At 43.5% G+C, this 18,769-nt stretch overlaps 1 protein-coding gene and 1 long non-coding RNA gene across 4 annotated transcripts; one reads left to right on the top strand and one right to left on the bottom strand.

The window, feature by feature from the left end:
- The first annotated feature begins 274 nt into the window (after nucleotides 1–274).
- Nucleotides 275–13,061, top strand: LOC100275976 (uncharacterized). Of its 2 annotated transcripts, none has more exons than NM_001403698.1 (8): nucleotides 275–452; nucleotides 7,192–7,374; nucleotides 7,499–7,535; nucleotides 8,196–8,281; nucleotides 11,956–12,051; nucleotides 12,158–12,317; nucleotides 12,409–12,562; nucleotides 12,701–13,061. In NM_001403698.1, the coding sequence occupies exons 2-8, from the start codon at nucleotides 7,342–7,344 to the stop codon at nucleotides 12,774–12,776; spliced, it is 642 nt and encodes a 213-aa protein (NP_001390627.1). In that variant the 5' UTR covers nucleotides 275–452; nucleotides 7,192–7,341; the 3' UTR covers nucleotides 12,777–13,061. The 2 variants fall into 2 exon arrangements, with proteins under 2 accessions (NP_001390627.1, NP_001143353.1); NM_001149881.2 differs by having other exon boundaries at nucleotides 12,671–13,061.
- LOC109946038 (uncharacterized) lies at nucleotides 5,083–5,978 on the bottom strand. Of its 2 annotated transcripts, none has more exons than XR_002269149.3 (3): nucleotides 5,817–5,976; nucleotides 5,611–5,713; nucleotides 5,083–5,285 (listed from the first exon to the last, which is right to left on the bottom strand). It is a non-coding gene; the product is annotated as an uncharacterized lncRNA (long non-coding RNA). The 2 variants fall into 2 exon arrangements; XR_002269150.2 differs by having other exon boundaries at nucleotides 5,241–5,299; nucleotides 5,817–5,978.
- Nucleotides 13,062–18,769: the final 5,708 nt, after the last annotated feature.

The raw sequence follows: 18,769 nt of genomic DNA, 5'->3' as shown, positions 1-18,769 counted from the left end.
CTAAAGTTTAGTCCGGGTCACATCAAGCGTTTGACTTTTAAATAGGAGTATGAAATATAGATCCAACCAATTAGACTAAATTTGTCTCGTCTTTTAATCTTCGGCTGACAAATTAGTTTTATAATCCGACTACATTTAATACCCGGAACGGAGGTTCAAACATTCGATGGGACAGGACTAAACTTTAGCGGGGTGTAACCAAACACCCCATTAAGCTCGTAAATGAATTAAGCTAAGTTTATCTTATTAGCTTAACGAGTAGAACCGAGAGCCTAAACTAAAGCAGTCTGGCTGTGCCTACACGCTTGCCTTATCTTCTCCCGTTCACCCCGCCGTGCGCGCGCGCCCCCGCGGCGACAACCGGGCGACCGCCGCCGACCTACGCCAGGTGCCAAGCCGTTCCTCAGTCCCATCACGAGGCCTTCAACGAACCCTTCGCCGGCGACGAGAAAGTATGGGCACCCCTCCCCTTCCCTTTCTGTTGTGCGAAACCGAGTTCCCGAACCCTAACCTATTTAGCTACTTGCATGATCTAATTTCAAGCTTATATATATAGTGCCTACTAACTTCGATTTTTTTGGCAAAAAATACTGGGTTTGTACACCCACGTCCTTTATTGTGTCATCTGCTGAGAGGAAGCATTCCATAGCCCAAGTATTAGAAACTCGTATTGATCCACTGTATTTTACATGTGAAATTTGGATTTTAATTTTGTGCTGAGGAGACAGTGATCAATCAAGCTGAGATAAGAGAAGGAATAAGAGGTTTTTGTGCCTTAAATTTTAACAAATTAAGAAGAATAAGGCTTCCCGGCTAATGTTTTATTTGCCTTAAATTTTCCTCAAATCATTGTGAGAAATGAATGAACCAACCAAAACGTGCTTGGACATGCTGAACTTTGTTAGTTGCCAATTTGTAAGTGCGTGTGAAATTTGTCTAAATTGATCCCATAGGCCTTGGAACCACGACAGGTGAAGATTTGTTTTAGACATATTGGGGGTTCAATGGAATCCCATGTCACATGCCAAGTTCACTGCTATCCCCTTTGGGAGTAGACTTATTCCACTTTTTACTCATGTCCAATGTTAAGTCATTGAGATGGTTTGAGTCGCTAGAGCACCGATAAGTCGATTCAGCTGACTTATCGGGCAACTCGGACGACTAATCGATAGTAAGTCGTCCGACTAATTGGCTAAATCGTCTAGACCCTAAAAAACCGATATAAGACGACTTGCCATGTTTTTGTATGAAAAAATACTGATTGCACAAAAAAACTGATTATAATGAAGAAAGTGACTTGTCCAAGTACACTAACATAGCAATCGATGTAACATAATCTCAGCCACACGGCAAGCATTCAAGCACAGTACCGGAGCGGAGCAGAGCAGATTTAGAAGGGAAATAATAGACAGGGTCAAAGCCTCACAGGGATTACCGGAGCTGGAGGACGATGTGGCTGGTGGCTGCCGACAGTTGATGCAGGAGGCGAAGGGAGAGGTGATCTCGTGGAGCACCACCGAGCACAAGTGAGATTGACAATTGACGATGAGACGAACGACTCCTGTTTCTGGCGGCTGGGAGTGGAGGGGCAGGAGAGAAGGTTGGAGAATAGTGGATTGGAAGTGGACCAGTCTGTTTTTGGAACCCTAAGACCTAATGGGCTGGTTGACGGGCTGAGAGATGAAACCCAAACCTTTTTTATTTAAGTCGTCCATGACATAAAACCGCGACTAATCGTTTGAATTAGACGATTAGTCAGATGACTCGTTATTAAGTCGACCAAGTCGTGTCGAAATGTATACTGATGCTAAAAAACCGATACGGCTGACTAATCGCGATTAGTCGAACGACTTAAAAACACTGCTCATGTCATTCCTATATGGAATGTGAGATGTATTTTTTTTCTATACTGGTGTACAAATGTTCATTAGACAGATTTGATGCTTCCATTTCCTTTTTTCAGTTTTATTGTTTTATTTAGATTATCATGTAGATTTCCTTGATGTATAATGTAGTGTGGTCATGCCAATGGTAGCATACACTGCCTCTATCTTTTGTTTGAGTGTCAATAAGGATCTCTAAGCGATTGTGTTACGTGGTACCCCATGTTTTAAAGTTGTATGACTAATCGCGATTAGTCGGCCTTATCGCCATTGCAAGCTCGATTAGGGTGTATGATGCGACTAGGGCGACTAGAACTCTGATCGTCCGACTAATTACGATTAAACGGTGATTAGTCGTCCGATTAGGAGTTCAATCGACTAATTGCTGTTGATAAAATTCTCTTTGGGGGCTGGTGCAAATCTCCCTAGAGCTATTGACCAAACATACTCTAGAATTAGGAAGCATGCTGTTCCTCTTCCTCCACAATCTGGTGAAGCTGATTCTAATGAAGAAATGCAAGAACAAGGAGGAGAAGAACTTTCTGCTGCATCCACTAAAGATCCAACTAGAGATGGAGGTAGGTTTGAACTAGCTGATGATATGCTTGATTAGCACAACAATCTTCTAGTGTCCCGCATTTAATTGTTTTTGAGTCATAGAACAACATCATGTCTAGTACTCTGGTGTCATGCATTCAAGTTCATGACTTCCATTTGACCCTAAACCCTATATATATACTGTATTTATATATTACACCTGGGTGCATTCAATATAGAGAACATACCCAGGCCGAACCTACGCGCCAGGAGCACCTGGTCCGAGCCAACCGCCCCACCCAGGCCGAACCGACGCTTTGTCTTCGTCCCTCCCGCACGCTCCCGACAGAACCTTTTCACTTCAGATTCAAGTTTGCAATTAGAGGATACCCCTAGTTGCAATCAACAAGCAACAAACGTTGCAACTGGAGCACCAACAGAGACTCAAGTTTGCAATTAGCGGATACCCATAGTTGCAATCAACAAGCAACAAACGTTGCAACTGGAGTAATAACACACCATGCAATGGTAATCAAGGAGTAAAAACAGAGACTCAAGTTTGCAATTAGAGGATACCCCTAGTTGCAATCAACAAGCAACAAACGTCGCAACAGAAAATCAACAAACCATGCAGTTGCAATCATTAGTTGCAACCAATATTGAACAAACGCCGGTGGTGCAATGGTAATCAAGGAGTAAAAACAGAGACTCAAGTTTGCAATTGGAGGATACCCCTAGTTGCAATCAACAAGCAACAAACGTTGCAACTGTAGCAACAACAGAGACTCAAGTTTGCAATTAGCGGATACCCCTAGTTGCAATCAACAAGCAACAAACGTTGCAACTGGAGTAACAACACACCATGCAATGGTAATCAAGGAGTAAAAACAGAGACTCAAGTTTGCAATTAGAGGATACCCCTAGTTGCAATCAACAAGCAACAAACGTCGCAACAGAAAATCAACAAACCACGCAATTGCAATCATTAGTTGCAACGCGCGGGGACAGGGAGGCGCGGTGGCGGCGGGGGGCAGCGAGGCGCGCGTACAGGAGGGCCGAGGGCGTGCTCTTATGGGGAGGCGTGCTCGGGGTGTTAGGTGCTCTGGTCGGACAAGGAGTCTTGGGGTCTGTGCATCCACAAACTAAAATACACATGGGTGCATTTTAGTGCCGCCGTATATATATATATATATATATATATATATATATATATATATATATATATATATATATATATATATATATATATATATATGCTGATGGTAATGGGAGCCCTGGGCTTCCATTAGTATGGGAAGCCCCAGTCAGGTATATCTACGCGCGCTCGATCTGGTTCTGGTTCTGGCTCGGGCGGATTGCAGCGTAAAACGTGAGCTAAAACAGCGTAAATGAGTACGAAATTTAGCGTAAATCTTATATCTGTTTTGTAACAGCAAACGAGGCCTAAAATTACGGCGTAAAAATCGCATGCAGCCGATCGTGCGCGAATTCTGGCTCGGGCGGATTCCAGCGTAAAACGTGAGCTAAAACAGCGTAAATGAGTACGAAATTTAGCGTAAATCCTATATCTGTTTTGTAACAGCAAACAGAGCCCAAAATTACGGCGTAAAAATCGTGTGCACCCGATCGTGCGCGGGTTCTGGCTCGGGTGGATTTTAGCGTAAAACGTGAACCAAAACAGCGTAAATGAGTACAAATTTTAGCGTAAATCATCGATTTGTTTCGTAACGATAAATGGGTCCCGAATTACGGCGTGAAAATCGCCACAGACGCTGTCTCGGGCGGATTTCGGCATAAAACGTGAACCAAAACAGCGTAAATGAGTACGAATTTCAGTGTAAATCATCGATTGATTTCGTAACGGCAAATGGGGACAAATTACGGCGTAAAAATTGTGTGCGGGTTCTGGCTCGAGCGGATTTAAGAGTAAATCGTGAACCAAAACAGTGTAAATGAGTATAAATTTTGCGTAAATCGTCAATCTGTTTCGTAATGACGAATATGGCACAATTACGGCGTGAAAATCACATACGTTTATCGTTAGTTTCCTTGCATGTCGCGTAGTCATTTTTTAACATAAAACGCATCGTAAAACTGGACCATTTGTTGCGTAACAACTCAAAAGAAGGCACCGCACGGTTTAGATCAAGTAATGTGTACCTTAAATCTGCAGCGAACCCTGAAAGAAAAACAGGACTACAGACTCCTTAAGGTACTGACAAAAAGAATTGAGGAACTTATCGCTCAGCTTAGCATGCCGGCTTATTTGTTTCCTTGTCAGCAGTAGCTGCAATACAAAATGCTTTACACCATGATTCCATCTCCTAAGAAGTTTATGTATAAAGATAACACACTTTGCTACCATTGTAAATCTCATTGTTCTTGCTTTCTAATTTTATTGGGTACCAGTTAAGATCCACATCCTGCCAGAACAATTCTCATAAGATGATGAAGCTAAAACCAAAAGTAAACAAAGATTAGTAATTAAGTATTTATTTGCTGATTATTCATGCATTGTGTTTCTATTGTTGAATTCAAGATCAATATGTTATTTAGTACATGTATACCCATTTTACGGTTGTTTACCAAATTGCTAAATGGCTTTTTTACTGGAGCGTATGTAAAACTTTTGATGTACGTGACCTAAAATTAGCAGGCTTCTGTCACTAGTGCAGAAGTAAGCCAGGATGGCAGGTTCATCACTACTGTTGATGGCTCAAGTGTAAAATTTATATCTGTCAAGACTCAATACATGATCATTGTAAAAAACAACTTTTACCAGCAGAAAACATGTCCACAGGTTGTGGCAGTAGGATTTTGCCGGATGCTGAGACACAAGGTGCATTTGCTCTTGCCATTGGAGGTCTGAACATTAGACACTAAGTATAGTGTAAGCATTACACAATGAATACAGCAATAGTAAACTAAACCAATATAGTTGAAGAGTAGTGGTTGAAAGCCTATGTAACTAGTAACTTAATCTATAATTTTTAAATATAACATTTGTGGACTAATGGCTCGTTTCAGAGACAAATTGGTCTGCCATGTGTACATAAAGAACTACATGGTGTATAACCCTGTTTGCCTATGTAAAAATCTAGCTTCGTTAATGGAGTATCATACAATTATCCAAAGGTAGTGTGCTACAAATATAGCCAAGTACTCAAATTTTATTTGACAAAGCAGATACCTCTGAATGAGAAGCTATATCTGCAGCTTTACCACTGCGGATGATACTGACTATATTTCCACCTTCATTTAGAAGATGGATGCTCCGACCTGGTTTAACATTACTAGGACAAAAAACAGAAACAAAAAGTTAAGTATCTGCATTACGTTAATAGCAAGTAAACTCTAAGATTCAGCATAAGAAAAATTAAGTACAAGAGAGAGCACCTGTAGTCGATGGATAGCTTCCAGATGATATTTGATTAATGGAACTAGCTATTGCCGATATATTACTTCTTCCGAGTCTTTCAGCTCCAAGAATACACAACTGAATCAACAGAAAAATACCCAAGATCTGATACCTGCAAAAGGTTGTAAGAATCTGAATCTTTCAAGAGGGAAAAATACCCAAGATCTGATACCTGCAAAAGGTTCCCCTGACAAGGAGGCATAAAAATGCTCAGCCTCGGCCTCCTGCTCTGCAGCAGCGGTGGGAGGACCGAACTTGCCAACCCTACCGGTGGCAACCGCCGCATAGTACTCGAACCGGCGCAGTGGGGGCCAGGGTGCTGCGACGAAGAACGCCACGTGGGGAGGCGGCGCGAACAAACACACTACCTTCTGTTGCGGAGGGGGAGGGGCACCGCGGCAGCGCGCGGCACGAACTCTTGCGCCTGCACGTTGAGGCGGCTGGTGGAGCCGCTCCGCAGGAGACCTCCCAGCCGCTCATCCGTCACTCAGCCGTGGAGGTGGAGGTGTCAGGCGTGGCCGCATCCCGCGTGGAGCCGCCGGTGCCCACAACACGGTGAGGCAGGGGCCAGTTTCGAACGGCGAGGAGAACGGGACACGCGACGGTGCGAGCGCTGCAGGCAGGGCCAGATCTGTGTCAGCCATCAGGTGTGGATGCGGGGCGCCGGACAGCGAGCCGGCGGGCAAGGCAGGGGCGGATTCGTGGAGGCGCCGGGAACAGGAAGCGAACAGCCGCCGCCAACGTGAACGCTCCTACGCTGCGACTGCGAGAGAATTAGGGTTTGTTTTGGGGCCAAAAAATTATATATCCCAGATTTTAGGGGACGGTTCAGCTGAATGGATGGGTAACTGTGCGCACATGGGGAGTGGAGCTGTGGTCGGGCTGGCCGGTTGTGGTTGGACTGAACCGAAATAGACTTTTAGATCAAGGCTTCCTTGTTTTATTGGAAGCCCAGGGCTTCTAATACATAAACTATATATATATATATATATATATATATATATATATAATAGAAATTATGGGTGATTGGTTGGTCTGGTCTTATCGAGTCGGCTTGGATTCTTCTCTTCCTCGCCATCTCCTCCCTGGCACCGCCGTCTCGCCCCCGTCTTGCCTGCAGCTTTTTGAGCCTCTGATCCCTGGTGCACGCCATATCCACCCCTTCTCTTTGTATCGGCATCTGCTTGAGAAGTACGAACCTTATTTTTGAAATTTTATAGCATTGTTTCGTGATCAGTCAGTTATATTTAACATATGGTAGAAATCTAAGCGACTTTCCATAATATCTTTCTAAAACCACATGTTCGTCTCTTCGATGCTAATTTTCTAAGATCGGATCTTTTAATGGTACAGATCTAATTTTCCCAAACCCGCTTCCTCGACTTCCTGTCTCGACTCTCCCAAGTCACAACCCTCGACCTCCCCCCTACTCCAACTACTGGAAGTGCCGACCCATCAGGTTCTGATTGATTCTTCTGCCCCGAACCGCAGCGGCAAGCGGAGATGAACTGCGAGACCTGTCAGCTGAAAGAGCTGGTTCGCTACTGATCCTAACCCATGCCTCGGTTTCACTAGGGTTCTTCTGCTTGCTTTCTGGTCGCATATGCTGACGAATTCTTTTTCATTTATCTTTTATGAATTCTTGTTGTTTGGGCTGCAGGAGCTGGAACTGACGGAGATCAGGGATGTGCTGCGCTGTGAGTGCTCTAAATTTTAGTTTTTTCACATCTCTTCTCATCTCTCTATGTTCGTTGAAAGGGGGCTTCTGTTCGGCTCAATAAATTGCTCTCTATTGACAATTTGACATGACACGGGAGCTATACTGTACTGTATTCGTTCACATGCTTATTCGTTGTTATGGTTTCAGTAAATTTTGGAATAGAGTAATTTCAAGTTGCAGTTTTGAAATCATAATTGTGGTTAGCTAGTGGGATTCACCTTGGTTTCGCTCATGGGGAAATGTAAATGCTGTATGGATGTACGGCAGTGGAAGCTTAACTAAAAATTGGGCTAATAGTGAAGCTAGTCTGCAGCAGATCATATTATATCACACAGTTGTTGTATATTGTTCATTGCTTTGTTGTGCTTATCTCGTTCCAGAGTCCTTGCTGTTGTGAGTTCTTAACCTTCTTCTATGTGCTTGAGCTCCTTCCACTCTACAGATAGTTGAATTTTATACTTGCCCTGAGTATTAGTAAGTGCACTCATCACTTACATGACTTCATAAGATTTCTCTGGGGATCCTTATCTTTCTTAACTTCAGGTTCTTCTATTAGTAATAAGAAACTGGAGTTCACGTGTGTTCTCTACTACATAGCACCCGCTAATGGATATGGTAAATATGAACTATGCTGCAGGTATTTTGCACACCATATTTTTCCATAGAACCCTCAGCCTGGTTCGCCCCAAAGATGTTGACTGTGATTTCCTCGATATTACTTATGTGAGTATTTCCCTCCATTAAGATCTGGGTTTGTTTCAATGGCCAAGGCATATGGTGTTGTGCTTTAAGTAATTATTATATTTATAAATTACTACTTCCATTTGAAAATTAGTGACACTTTTGCTTTTCACAGACTCCCAAGTGCAATTTTCACCACTACTTATTTGCAGTATATGATTCTAAAGCCAATATATTCATCAGTGGCATAAATTTTCCAAAGAGCCAATAATTGAGTGTTCTAAATTTAGTAAGTTACAAGAAGACGTGACCTTGGATTATTTATGGACATGTCTGGAACCCAAACCTGTGACTAGAGTGTTTACTGGCATTTCACGTATTATGACTGTCGAGAATGCCTCTTTCCTCATTATTATTGCCAATCTAACTGGTTCTGCCATTGTAATGCTTCACCTAACTGTAGCCATGAGCCATGGTTCAGTATTACTGTTAATAGTACTGAGATTAGACCTGGAAGTGGATTAGCATCCACATCTGTTATGGTGGTGGCTATGGTTGAGGGAGTGCAAGGGGGGCGGTCGGGGCCTTGCCCATGGCCGAGCAAGAGAGAAGATTTGTCCTTAATTCTTGCTTGATTAGATTTATACATCTCCTCTCCTTTTATATAGAGAGGCTTATCTAACCCCTAAGGAAATATCCTAACCAAATTAATCTAACTTATCTCTTTCCTTATCCTAACTAACCAAATCTTCCCTTATCCTAACTGACCAAATCTTTCCTTGTCCCAACTAGCCAAATCAATCTAACTTATTCTTTCCTTATTCTAACGGCTCCACATACCATAACACTACACTTCTTCAAGACAACTCGTCCTTGAGCTGTGGTGGTGGTCATGGCTGCAAATGACGATGTTCCCATGGCGATGGTGTCATGGACCTTCGGTCCATGGGGATAGCTGTCTTCTCCGGCGAGGTTATACCCCTCTGCCGCAGGCTTGGTTCTAGGGTAGCAGCCCTAGGCGCTTGAGAGGGTCATTGCAAGAGAGAGATTGGTTTGATAATGATCTTGCTTGATTTATTCCCTGCTGCCATGCGGCTTATAAATAGCCCTATGGCTAACCAACTTCTCCTACTTTCTTGGACTTATCTGATGCTAACTAACTCTCCACAATTCTCTCATTTCAATCTTATTCTCTAACCTTATCCCAGCTCATCTCAATCTTATTCTCTATCCTTATCCCAGCCTGGTTGTTGCCTCTCGCTCCCTATTATGCCCATGACATCTCCCCCTCCCTTGAGGACCAGCTCGTCCTCAAGCTGCCATAGACTTACCTGACACGACTTAAGGTTAAGCCTTTTACATCTCGGCTTACCTTTATTATTTAAGACGAAAATACAAAATAATTGTGGAACTAAAATATAAATTTGAACTGCAGCTATGTCCTCCTGTCCTCCTGGATCCCAAGGAAAGAGCTGAACTGCGGACTTCACGCTGGATGAAAGGTGAAGGAGGAACCAGCCCTTGGGTCTGTCCAGCACCAAGGCAGTTGCCCGAATGAGGGAGACGACCCTCTTTGGCCGTGCAGGGGGGCTGCATACCCAGATCTCGACTTCTGCAGGGGGTTCAAAAAGTGGTTGGACGCGCAGGCTGCGAGTTGGTGCAGCGATGAGCTGATCAGCAAGTGCCAAGTGCAGCTTCTGCACCGCCCGCCTAACAAGGAAGCCGCACACTGCGGCTTGCAGGCGCACCACAGCCTGCTCATGTGATGACGGCCATGGGGTGGCCCTGGAGGCCACAGCAAGGTGCTTCTCCCCACGAAGGGACTGTACCTGGCGGCGTGCCAGGAACCCTCGCGCTGCCGCCTGAAGCCGCACCGCTGCTTGGAGTTCCTTCTCTGTCTTCTCCTTGTAGCGGTGGAACATCACAACGAATTGATCCCACTTCTCTTCGAGCCGAGTGAATGCATCTGGAGTTGGAGAGGGCGGGTGGGAGGGCGTTGCGGTGGCAAATGGCGCGGCGGCTGGTGGTGGTGAGGGATGGGCGGCTGGTGGTGGTGAGGATAACCTGGAGCTGATACCAGGTGTCATGGACCTTCGGTCCATGGGGATAGCTGTCTTCTCCGGCGAGGTTATACCCCTCTGCCGCAGGCTTGGTTCTAGGGTAGCAGCCCTAGGCGCTTGAGAGGGTCATTGCAAGAGAGAGATTGGTTTGATAATGATCTTGCTTGATTTATTCCCTGCTGCCATGCGGCTTATAAATAGCCCTATGGCTAACCAACTTCTCCTACAAACTCTCAACTAACTCCTACTTTCTTGGACTTATCTGATGCTAACCAACTCTCCACAATTCTCTCATTTCAATCTTATTCTCTAACCTTATCCCAGCTCATCTCAATCTTATTCTCTAGCCTTATTCCAGCTTGGCTGTTGCCTCTCGCTCCCTATTATGCCCATGACAGATGGAGACCTGGAGTGACATGTGTACAACTACCTGGATCCCATGGCGTAGACCGGCGAGTGCCGAGACCTGGGAGTGGCCACAACAACGACCTGCGAAGACGCCCTCGTGGAGGCCGGTCCAAAAGGAATCCAACTAGTGAGGCACACATTCAGTCCAAACCATTGTCATGCACAGAAAAATCCAGTCTAGTCCAGTGTCTCATCAATCCAAATCCAATCCAATCATCCAAATACATTCGTCCTCGAGGGTACCCACCGTCTCAGCAGCCTGTTTTAGCTTGCTGGCATCACCGACTGAGTTTGACATCTCCAGGGACAAGCAGAGATGCAGTGGCACGCTGTCATGGACGAGCTGCTACACGCCTCCGCTCGCACGGCCTAACCAGGTGGTCTTCCAGTACCATATGATCCAACACCCGGGGCCATGAGACAATGACGATTTAAGACAGAGCGCATCAATGCCGGACATGGCAGAGACGGCCAAGCTATGCTGGTACACAAGCTACACTCCATTCGAGGCATGGTTCGGCAAGCTGGAGAAGCATATCAGTACACACTTTTTAGGCGGCAGGGCGGCAGGCATCACTGCAGTAGCAGGAACAGCTGGAGGAAGGCCACCGTGAGCATCCACTCGAAGCTGGAGATGCACACGGTGAAGGTGCCGCTGCCCACATGGGAGAGGCACCGGGAGGAGGGGAGAGGTCCAATGGATATTTGGATATCCAGCCTTCTATCCAATCCAATCCAATCCTGTTTGGATCTCATGGCAATGAATGTCCTGGTCTAAACAACATCCATTCAATTAAATCAAAAGCGGGTTGAATCCATTTGGATTTTGGATGATCCAAATCCATTTTCAGGTATAATTGAGATTTACTTTTCGGTAAACTGATTTTAATGTGTAGCTGTGAAATTTAGAATCAACAAACAAGTGATGAGCAGATTATTATGTACTGTGGGAAGCTGTGAAATTTAGAATCAACAAACAAGTGATGAGCAGATAAATATGTACTGTGGGCAGCAACTCATGTTATGTATGTTAGAAATCCAAAGCCTACTTTTAAGTCTAGGCTTCACTGTATATTTCAACAAGAATTGCAGCAAGTTTCTTTCTCTCTACGACTTCCCAACTTAACCACGATGACAGATGCATTATGCATTGTCCAAATATGATTACCTTGCTTGTTGCAGTCTAATAACTTCCTTTCATTTGCATTGTCTTTGCTGCTGCTCACTTCGATGTTTTGATGTGTTTAGGTACAATGTGGTCTACCGGAACTAGAAAAGGAAGTTGACGAAAAGATAGACCAGTTCAGTGCATGGGTGGAGAAACACCCAAACCGCAGAAGCCAGGTCTGAAGTACAACAATTAGACATATGCTGCGTTTTACTTCTGTTGCTGCTGAACTATGTTATCTTCTGATTAAGATAAGTGGCTTACCTTCCCTGAATATCTCAGATCTGCCTCTCCTTTTTCGACGAGAAACACAGACACCCTGGTTGGTTTGTCAACAAAACAGAGCGCATCTATTGGGAGCAATGGTTCATCAATTTGCAAGTCATGTTCCCCAAAAGATACAGCAAGTCAAACAGCTCCAAAGGGCTGACAAACATCCAAGGTAATTTTGTTAACTAAAGTTTCACAGACGTCATGAGGCTACCATAAGCATATAGAATGTAGCAGTAACATTTTGTGCAATATGCTCCTAGCAAATGCCGTGGAGGAGACCAGCACAAGGCGTGCTGCATTGGAGGCGTCGATTAACGAAGTGCTGTTCCAGATCATAAAGTTCGCCAACGAGAAAAAGGACCACATTCCTGCTATCCCTGACAGGATTTTCAATCACGAGATCATGATCCCAAGGTGAGTGATATATTTGATATTGGTCGGCCTGTGATAAGGCCCATCCTTAGTTAGCCTAAACAATTTTTTTGTTTTGTTAAGATTCTCTACATATATCTCGATCAACAGGTGACCCCTTTTCCTTGGACGTGTTGACAGCTCGGATTCTGTATTTGGATGGAACACGGACGTCATTCGCAGAGTTCTGAATAGCGGGCACCCATACTCGCTTTAACTGAAGACGACATCTCAGTGGGCGCCCGTATTCAGTTTATTAGCGTGCTGCCGCCCTCTCTGGAAGACGGCTCTGTTAACCATCGTGGTGAACCATATAATATGCTTAGGGAAAACCTAGTTCTGTGTACATAACCCTGCTCATCTGGCTTGTACATACTGTGTTGGGATCTTGCTCATCGGTCAAACATTCTTAAGTTTGATTAAGTTTATAAAGAACAATATTATGATTCTAAATAAGTTTATCATGTAAAAGTATTTTTCATGATTGATACTTATTGCGAAGCATCTCGGGAGTGAGTTAGGTGGTTCGAGTAACATTCCTTAAGTCTTGAATTCGAATTTTAGACTAGGGTTAACGAAATTCTCTTGTTTGTCCTACATTAAAGCAAGTCTAAATTTTGGTCCTGGTTCTGATCGTTGACATACAGGCTAAGGTGATGCTATGTAAGCACAAGTCTAAGTTTTGGTCCTGGTTCTGATCGTTGACATACATGGTAAGGTGATGTTATGTATGGGTAGAGCACTGACCTATGGGATGGGTAGAGCACTGGCGTATGGGCTGGGCTGCTGTGTATGGGCGTGGTAGGAGTTGGAGGTTTTTGAGATCTTAATACAATTAACGGTGACTGTCTTATCTTCTACATGTCATATTTTTTATTAATACTTATTTAATATTATAAAATACTCTCTTTGTTATAAATTATAATTCGTTTGACTTTTTTTATCAAGTTTGACCGGCTTGTCTTATTCAAAATTTTTGTGAAATGTTTTGAATAAGACAAGCCAGTCAAATTTATAAAAAAATCAAACAAATTATAAATTGGAACGGAAGGAGTATTAGTATTTTTTTTAAATATATTTGGCTAAACTTAAACCTGTTTAACTTTTTGCAAAGCAATAGTTGTTTTGTTTTTGTGTTTGAGGGAGTATAATTTATGGACTCTCCATGGTCTATATATTTTTGGTTGAACAAAAATGTAGCAGACTGATCTACAGATTGAAGCTTCTTCGGATGATAAATAGATGATGTGGAATTGGGTTTTCCAGGGTTCCTCGGTCTGCCGGGGCCTGACCTAATCGTCCAAGGCATCTTGGAGGTCGCTTTAGCTCAAAGCAGATATCTTTTTGATCTTCGAGGACACTTAGAACTTAGGAGGTGTTTGAGTGCACTAGAACTAATAGTTAATGGCTAAAATTAGTTAAGACATCCAAACATCTTAACTAATAGTTTAGCTATTTTTATAGATTAGTTAAGAGTTAGATAGTTAATTATAGTTAGTTAATTTCACTAACAATTTTTAGCCAACTAACTATTAGTTCTAGAACATTCAAACACCGCTCTCAGATTTGCTTAACTATGTTTAGGCTTAGGGGCCCTTTCGAACACAAAAAACATTGGAATTATACTGAAATTTTACAGGAATATATTTAGAGATGGCAATGGGCCATGATCACTGATTCCCCGAGGGAATTCTTTCGTTAGGGTTTGTTCGGTTACGCCAATCCAGAATGAGATTGGAGGGGCCATCCAATCTGCTTCTAGATTGTGTAACCGAACAAGCTCTTAGGGGATTGGAAAGTTTCTTCCTCCATGGGATGTAAGCAGAGAAAATTCTTTCTCCGACGGATAAACAGGAATGAGGACAGAAAAGCATTTCCTATCACTGCTCTTCGCGGGACCTGTTAAACTTGTATGTACGATATTTTCGTATACTAGTTAAACTTATTGTACAAATATATTTATTTTGATGTTTCTTATATTTAACAATATATATAAGTAAAAATGTTTTGCATTAATAACAAGAGATGTATGTCTTATTTATAATTTAAACTAAGACGAGGATCTTCGTTGGGATTTATCCCCATATAGAACTTTTAGGCTAGTTTGGGAACCTCAATTTTCCAAGGGATTTTCATTTTTCCAAAGGAAATTAGTTTATTTTTCCATGGGAAAACATAAATCCCTTGAGAAATTGGTATTCCCAAACTAGCCCTTATATGAGTTCTAATGCATTCTGTTAAGCGTTCGTGAGAACTGTGGGAATTTTTTTTCGTCGTAGTTACTAGGGGTGGATAACGAGCGAGCTCGGCTCGTCCGAGTTCGAGCTGGCTCGTTAAGCTAACGAGCGAGCTCGACTCGTTAAGGTAACGAGCCACATAGTCAGCTCGGCTCTGCTCGTTTACGAGCTCGAGCTGGCTCGTTTAGCTCGCGAGCGAGAGCAGAAAAAATAATATGTACATACTAATTATTTTTTAGTTAATTTCAAACTAACTTAACAATAGAAAATAGTAATTATACTCATAGTTTCACAAACCACGTCAATGTAATACTAAAGTAATACAATTCATCACTTATTAATTCACTATTCACATACATGTTCATCAGTTTAACCCATAATTATATTTGCATAGACCAAATTAACACATAGACATAGTTCATTAATCATTTGTTTAATTCATAGGCCATAAATACCTCACATATATATAACATGTTTATCAATTATTGTATAAATGATATGCATATAGTTTCGTTTTGCTGGAATATGGTAGCTCGTTTAGATCGCGAGTTGGCTCGTTAATAAATTGAGATGACTCGTTAACAAACCGAGCTAGGATGTTAAGTCAGCTCGTGGAAATTCAAATGAGCCGATAGCTGACCATATGTTTAGCTTTGTAGAAAAAGCACAGGATTCAAGAACTTTTTTACGTATTCCGAAGGGCCCCAGTTTCTACACAATTAATATCTATTCCTATAGACCTAGCCATAGCGGGCCACGTACTCTTAAGAAGTAGCAAATCGCAACTCCAAAGTAGCGCAACAACCTTTCTATATTTCTAATTAAACTGCCACTTCTGCTGTAAATCAAAATAAAAAATAAAAGATTTTGAACGGGTATAAATGAATGAAATGAGGAAAGGAAAGTCTAAGAATTCATAAACCGTGAGTTGTATTGTATTCATCGTGTGTCTTTCCTCCATAAATATGTCAGTTTCATCATTATATAGAGAAGGCGTTCAGATTAGTTGTTGCACCCAAATTAGGAGATGTTTGAATTCATTAATTAGCTGCTAAAGTTACTTGAAGACATTCAATCAATTTAGCTAATAGTTCAGCTATTAACTATTTTTAGCAAATTATCTAATAGTTAACCGGCTAGTTGTTAATTAGCTAACTAATTTCACTAATAATTTTTTAGCCAACTAACTATTAGCTTAAGGCATTCAAACACCTCCTTAGTTATTGTAGATAAAGTTGTTAGCAGATCAGGTTCTAGGTTAGTTGCTGCAGACAAGGTTGTTAGCATATAAAGTTGTTAGTTTGGATAGAAATAAATGGGATAATTATCCGCAGTCGGTTGACTTAGGGGATGTTTTAATGCACTAGAGCTAATAGTTAGTTGGCTAAAAAATTGTTACCAAAATTAACTAATTTGCTATAAGCAACTAATAGTTGAATTATTAGCTAGACTGGTTGGATATCTTTAGCTAATTTTAGTAGCTAACTATTAGCTCTAATGCATTCAAACATGATCTGACCATGTTAGTAGGATAAGATGCTTAACATCTACACAAGCACTAGTGGTTTGTATAATGAAATCATCAAAGAAGTTGACCTGATTGGGAATTGCCAGTGGCTTCACTGGACACTAGTGATGACAATTGTTTCCGACCAGTTCCCTACGCCCTACGCTCTCCCCCTAGTCTCATCTGCTTATCAAGCTCGGGCCAGTAGGCCATATCAAATTTGGAACTAGCGCCATCTCATCAACAACCATGTTCGGCCTCGACGACGATCCTAAGCAGCCCTCCATTACAGAGACTGCGCTAGATTTTGGACTAGCAGGTGAAGGCGTTGGCGCAAATCACCACCAGACACCCATAATGTGTGCCTAGTGTGCATGGAGGTCGATAACTAGCCGGAAACCGAGCACTTGTCGGGCTCGACGGTGCAACCCAATAACACCAAATGCGCCGTCGCGGTGGTGATGGCTTCTACAACCGTGACAATCGCCACAATAGCGGCCCTTGCTGATACAAACTCTACTTTCCTAGCTATGACAGCGAGTCGAATCCCCTCTCGTGGCTGAATAAATGCGAGACGTACTTCCAGGGTATGCACACCATGGCCGAGGAAAAGGTATGGCTCGCCACGCTACACTTAGATGGGGTGGCTTACGAGTGGTACTATGCCCTAGAAAGCGACCATGACAGCATGCATGTCCTGGGCATGCTTCGTCGAATTCATCCACATCCATTTTCACAGCTTCCCATATGCACCAACAACCTGGCAGAGATGAAGGCCCTGTACTGCACAGGTATGGTGGAGGTGTACTAACAATAGTTCTCCACTTTCTTCTATCATTGTGCAGACCTGACATGGGGCAGTAAGTGAATCTTTTCACCGCGAGGCTAGGTGAGCCATTGAAGACCGACATCGAGCTCTAGTGCCCCACCAAGCTGTAGACATCCATGAGCTTGGTGCGGGCGTACGAGAGATGCTTGGAGGCGACCACGAGCGACCAAGGCATGTCCGGCCGCATTGCTGGCTAGCCCAAACCTAGGGTCCTAGGACTGACAACCCCCACCAGACCTCGATTCTGATGGCTGGCCACTAACGCGCTGGCAGTGAACACTACCGGAATCAATGGCTTTGCCGAGTGCCTAAAGCACTCGGCGAAGCCTTAAAAACACTCGGCAAAGAAGGCTCGGCAAACAGTGCATCGGCAAAGCCTTCTTTGCCGAGTGCTTTTTCTCGGGCACTCGGCAAAACTCTTTGCCGAGTGCCAGAGAGCACTCGGCAAAGAAAAGCGGTCGTTACGGCGCCGGGTGACGGAGACGACGGCTTTGCCGAGTGTCTCTTGTGACACTCGGCAAAGAAGTTAGCTTTGCCGAGTGTCTTCCAGGTAGCACTCGGCAAAAAATCCATCTTTGTCGAGTGCCACGTGGGACACTCGGCAAAGAACCCGCCAGGGAGTGTCCCCATGTCAGGTTCTTTGCCGAGTGTCCCAAGTGGCACTCGGCAAAGCCGACCTCTTTGCCAAGTGCCAGCGACATAACACTCGGCAAAGAACCTAAGCCGGTGCCCAGGTCTGTGCTCTTTGCCGAGTGTTATGACACAGACACTCGACAAAGAGCCTCTTTGCCGAGTGTAACACTCGACAAAGTGACCAGTATATACCTTTTTTATTTGTTTTTTGTATTCCATCCACACAAACAGAAGATATCACATATATATCACATATATACATCACAGATATCATCACAGACATAAATAGCCAACACAAACATAAAACTGTCACCACAAACATAAATATCCATCACAAACATAAGTGTTCAACACAAGTATTAAACACAAACATAAGTCTCAAATGTCGCAAGCTCTCACATAAGTATCAAACACAGACATAAGTATTATACATAAGTTCTGAAGTCTAAAACAATGAAAACACAACACTCATGGAGGTGGGCGGTTTGACCGGGGCTGCGTTGGGTTGAACCCTTCCGGAGGGTTGTTGGATGCCGCCCCAGATTGGCCCTGCACAGAGAAGAGATTGCATGTGTTATACCAAATGCATTACAAACATCTAACTACAATTTTGATACTCACAGGAGTGTGGAAGAGAGTAGGGTCAACTGGGGGGAACAATGGAGGTGGCGGAGCGATGCCCTGTGCGGCGCCAAGGCTCTGCATGTACTGGAACATATCCGCCATCCTCTGATCAGCCGCCGCCCGCTCCGCCATTATCCTCGCCTCCATCTCTTGACGTTCCCTCCTCTCTTATTCTAGTTGGGTCTGTAATATTACAAGCCAACGTTATAGTAACTCAAAGAGAGGGTATATAACTCAAGAAAGGACGAGTTACAGAAGCACTAACCTCGAGTTGCTGTATGCGATGCTGTGAGCTGTCGAGGTCGTATGGCTGGACTCGAGCCCGTGCTCCTTGCTCTCACCTGAGATAGAGTGGGAGTGGAGGACGAGTCGATTGCCCC

Source organism: Zea mays, chromosome 4, assembly GCF_902167145.1.
Source record: "Zea mays cultivar B73 chromosome 4, Zm-B73-REFERENCE-NAM-5.0, whole genome shotgun sequence".
Classification (NCBI taxonomy): domain Eukaryota; kingdom Viridiplantae; phylum Streptophyta; class Magnoliopsida; order Poales; family Poaceae; genus Zea; species Zea mays.
Note: the sequence above shows the minus strand (reverse complement) of the source record. Positions and strands in the feature narration are given on the sequence as shown.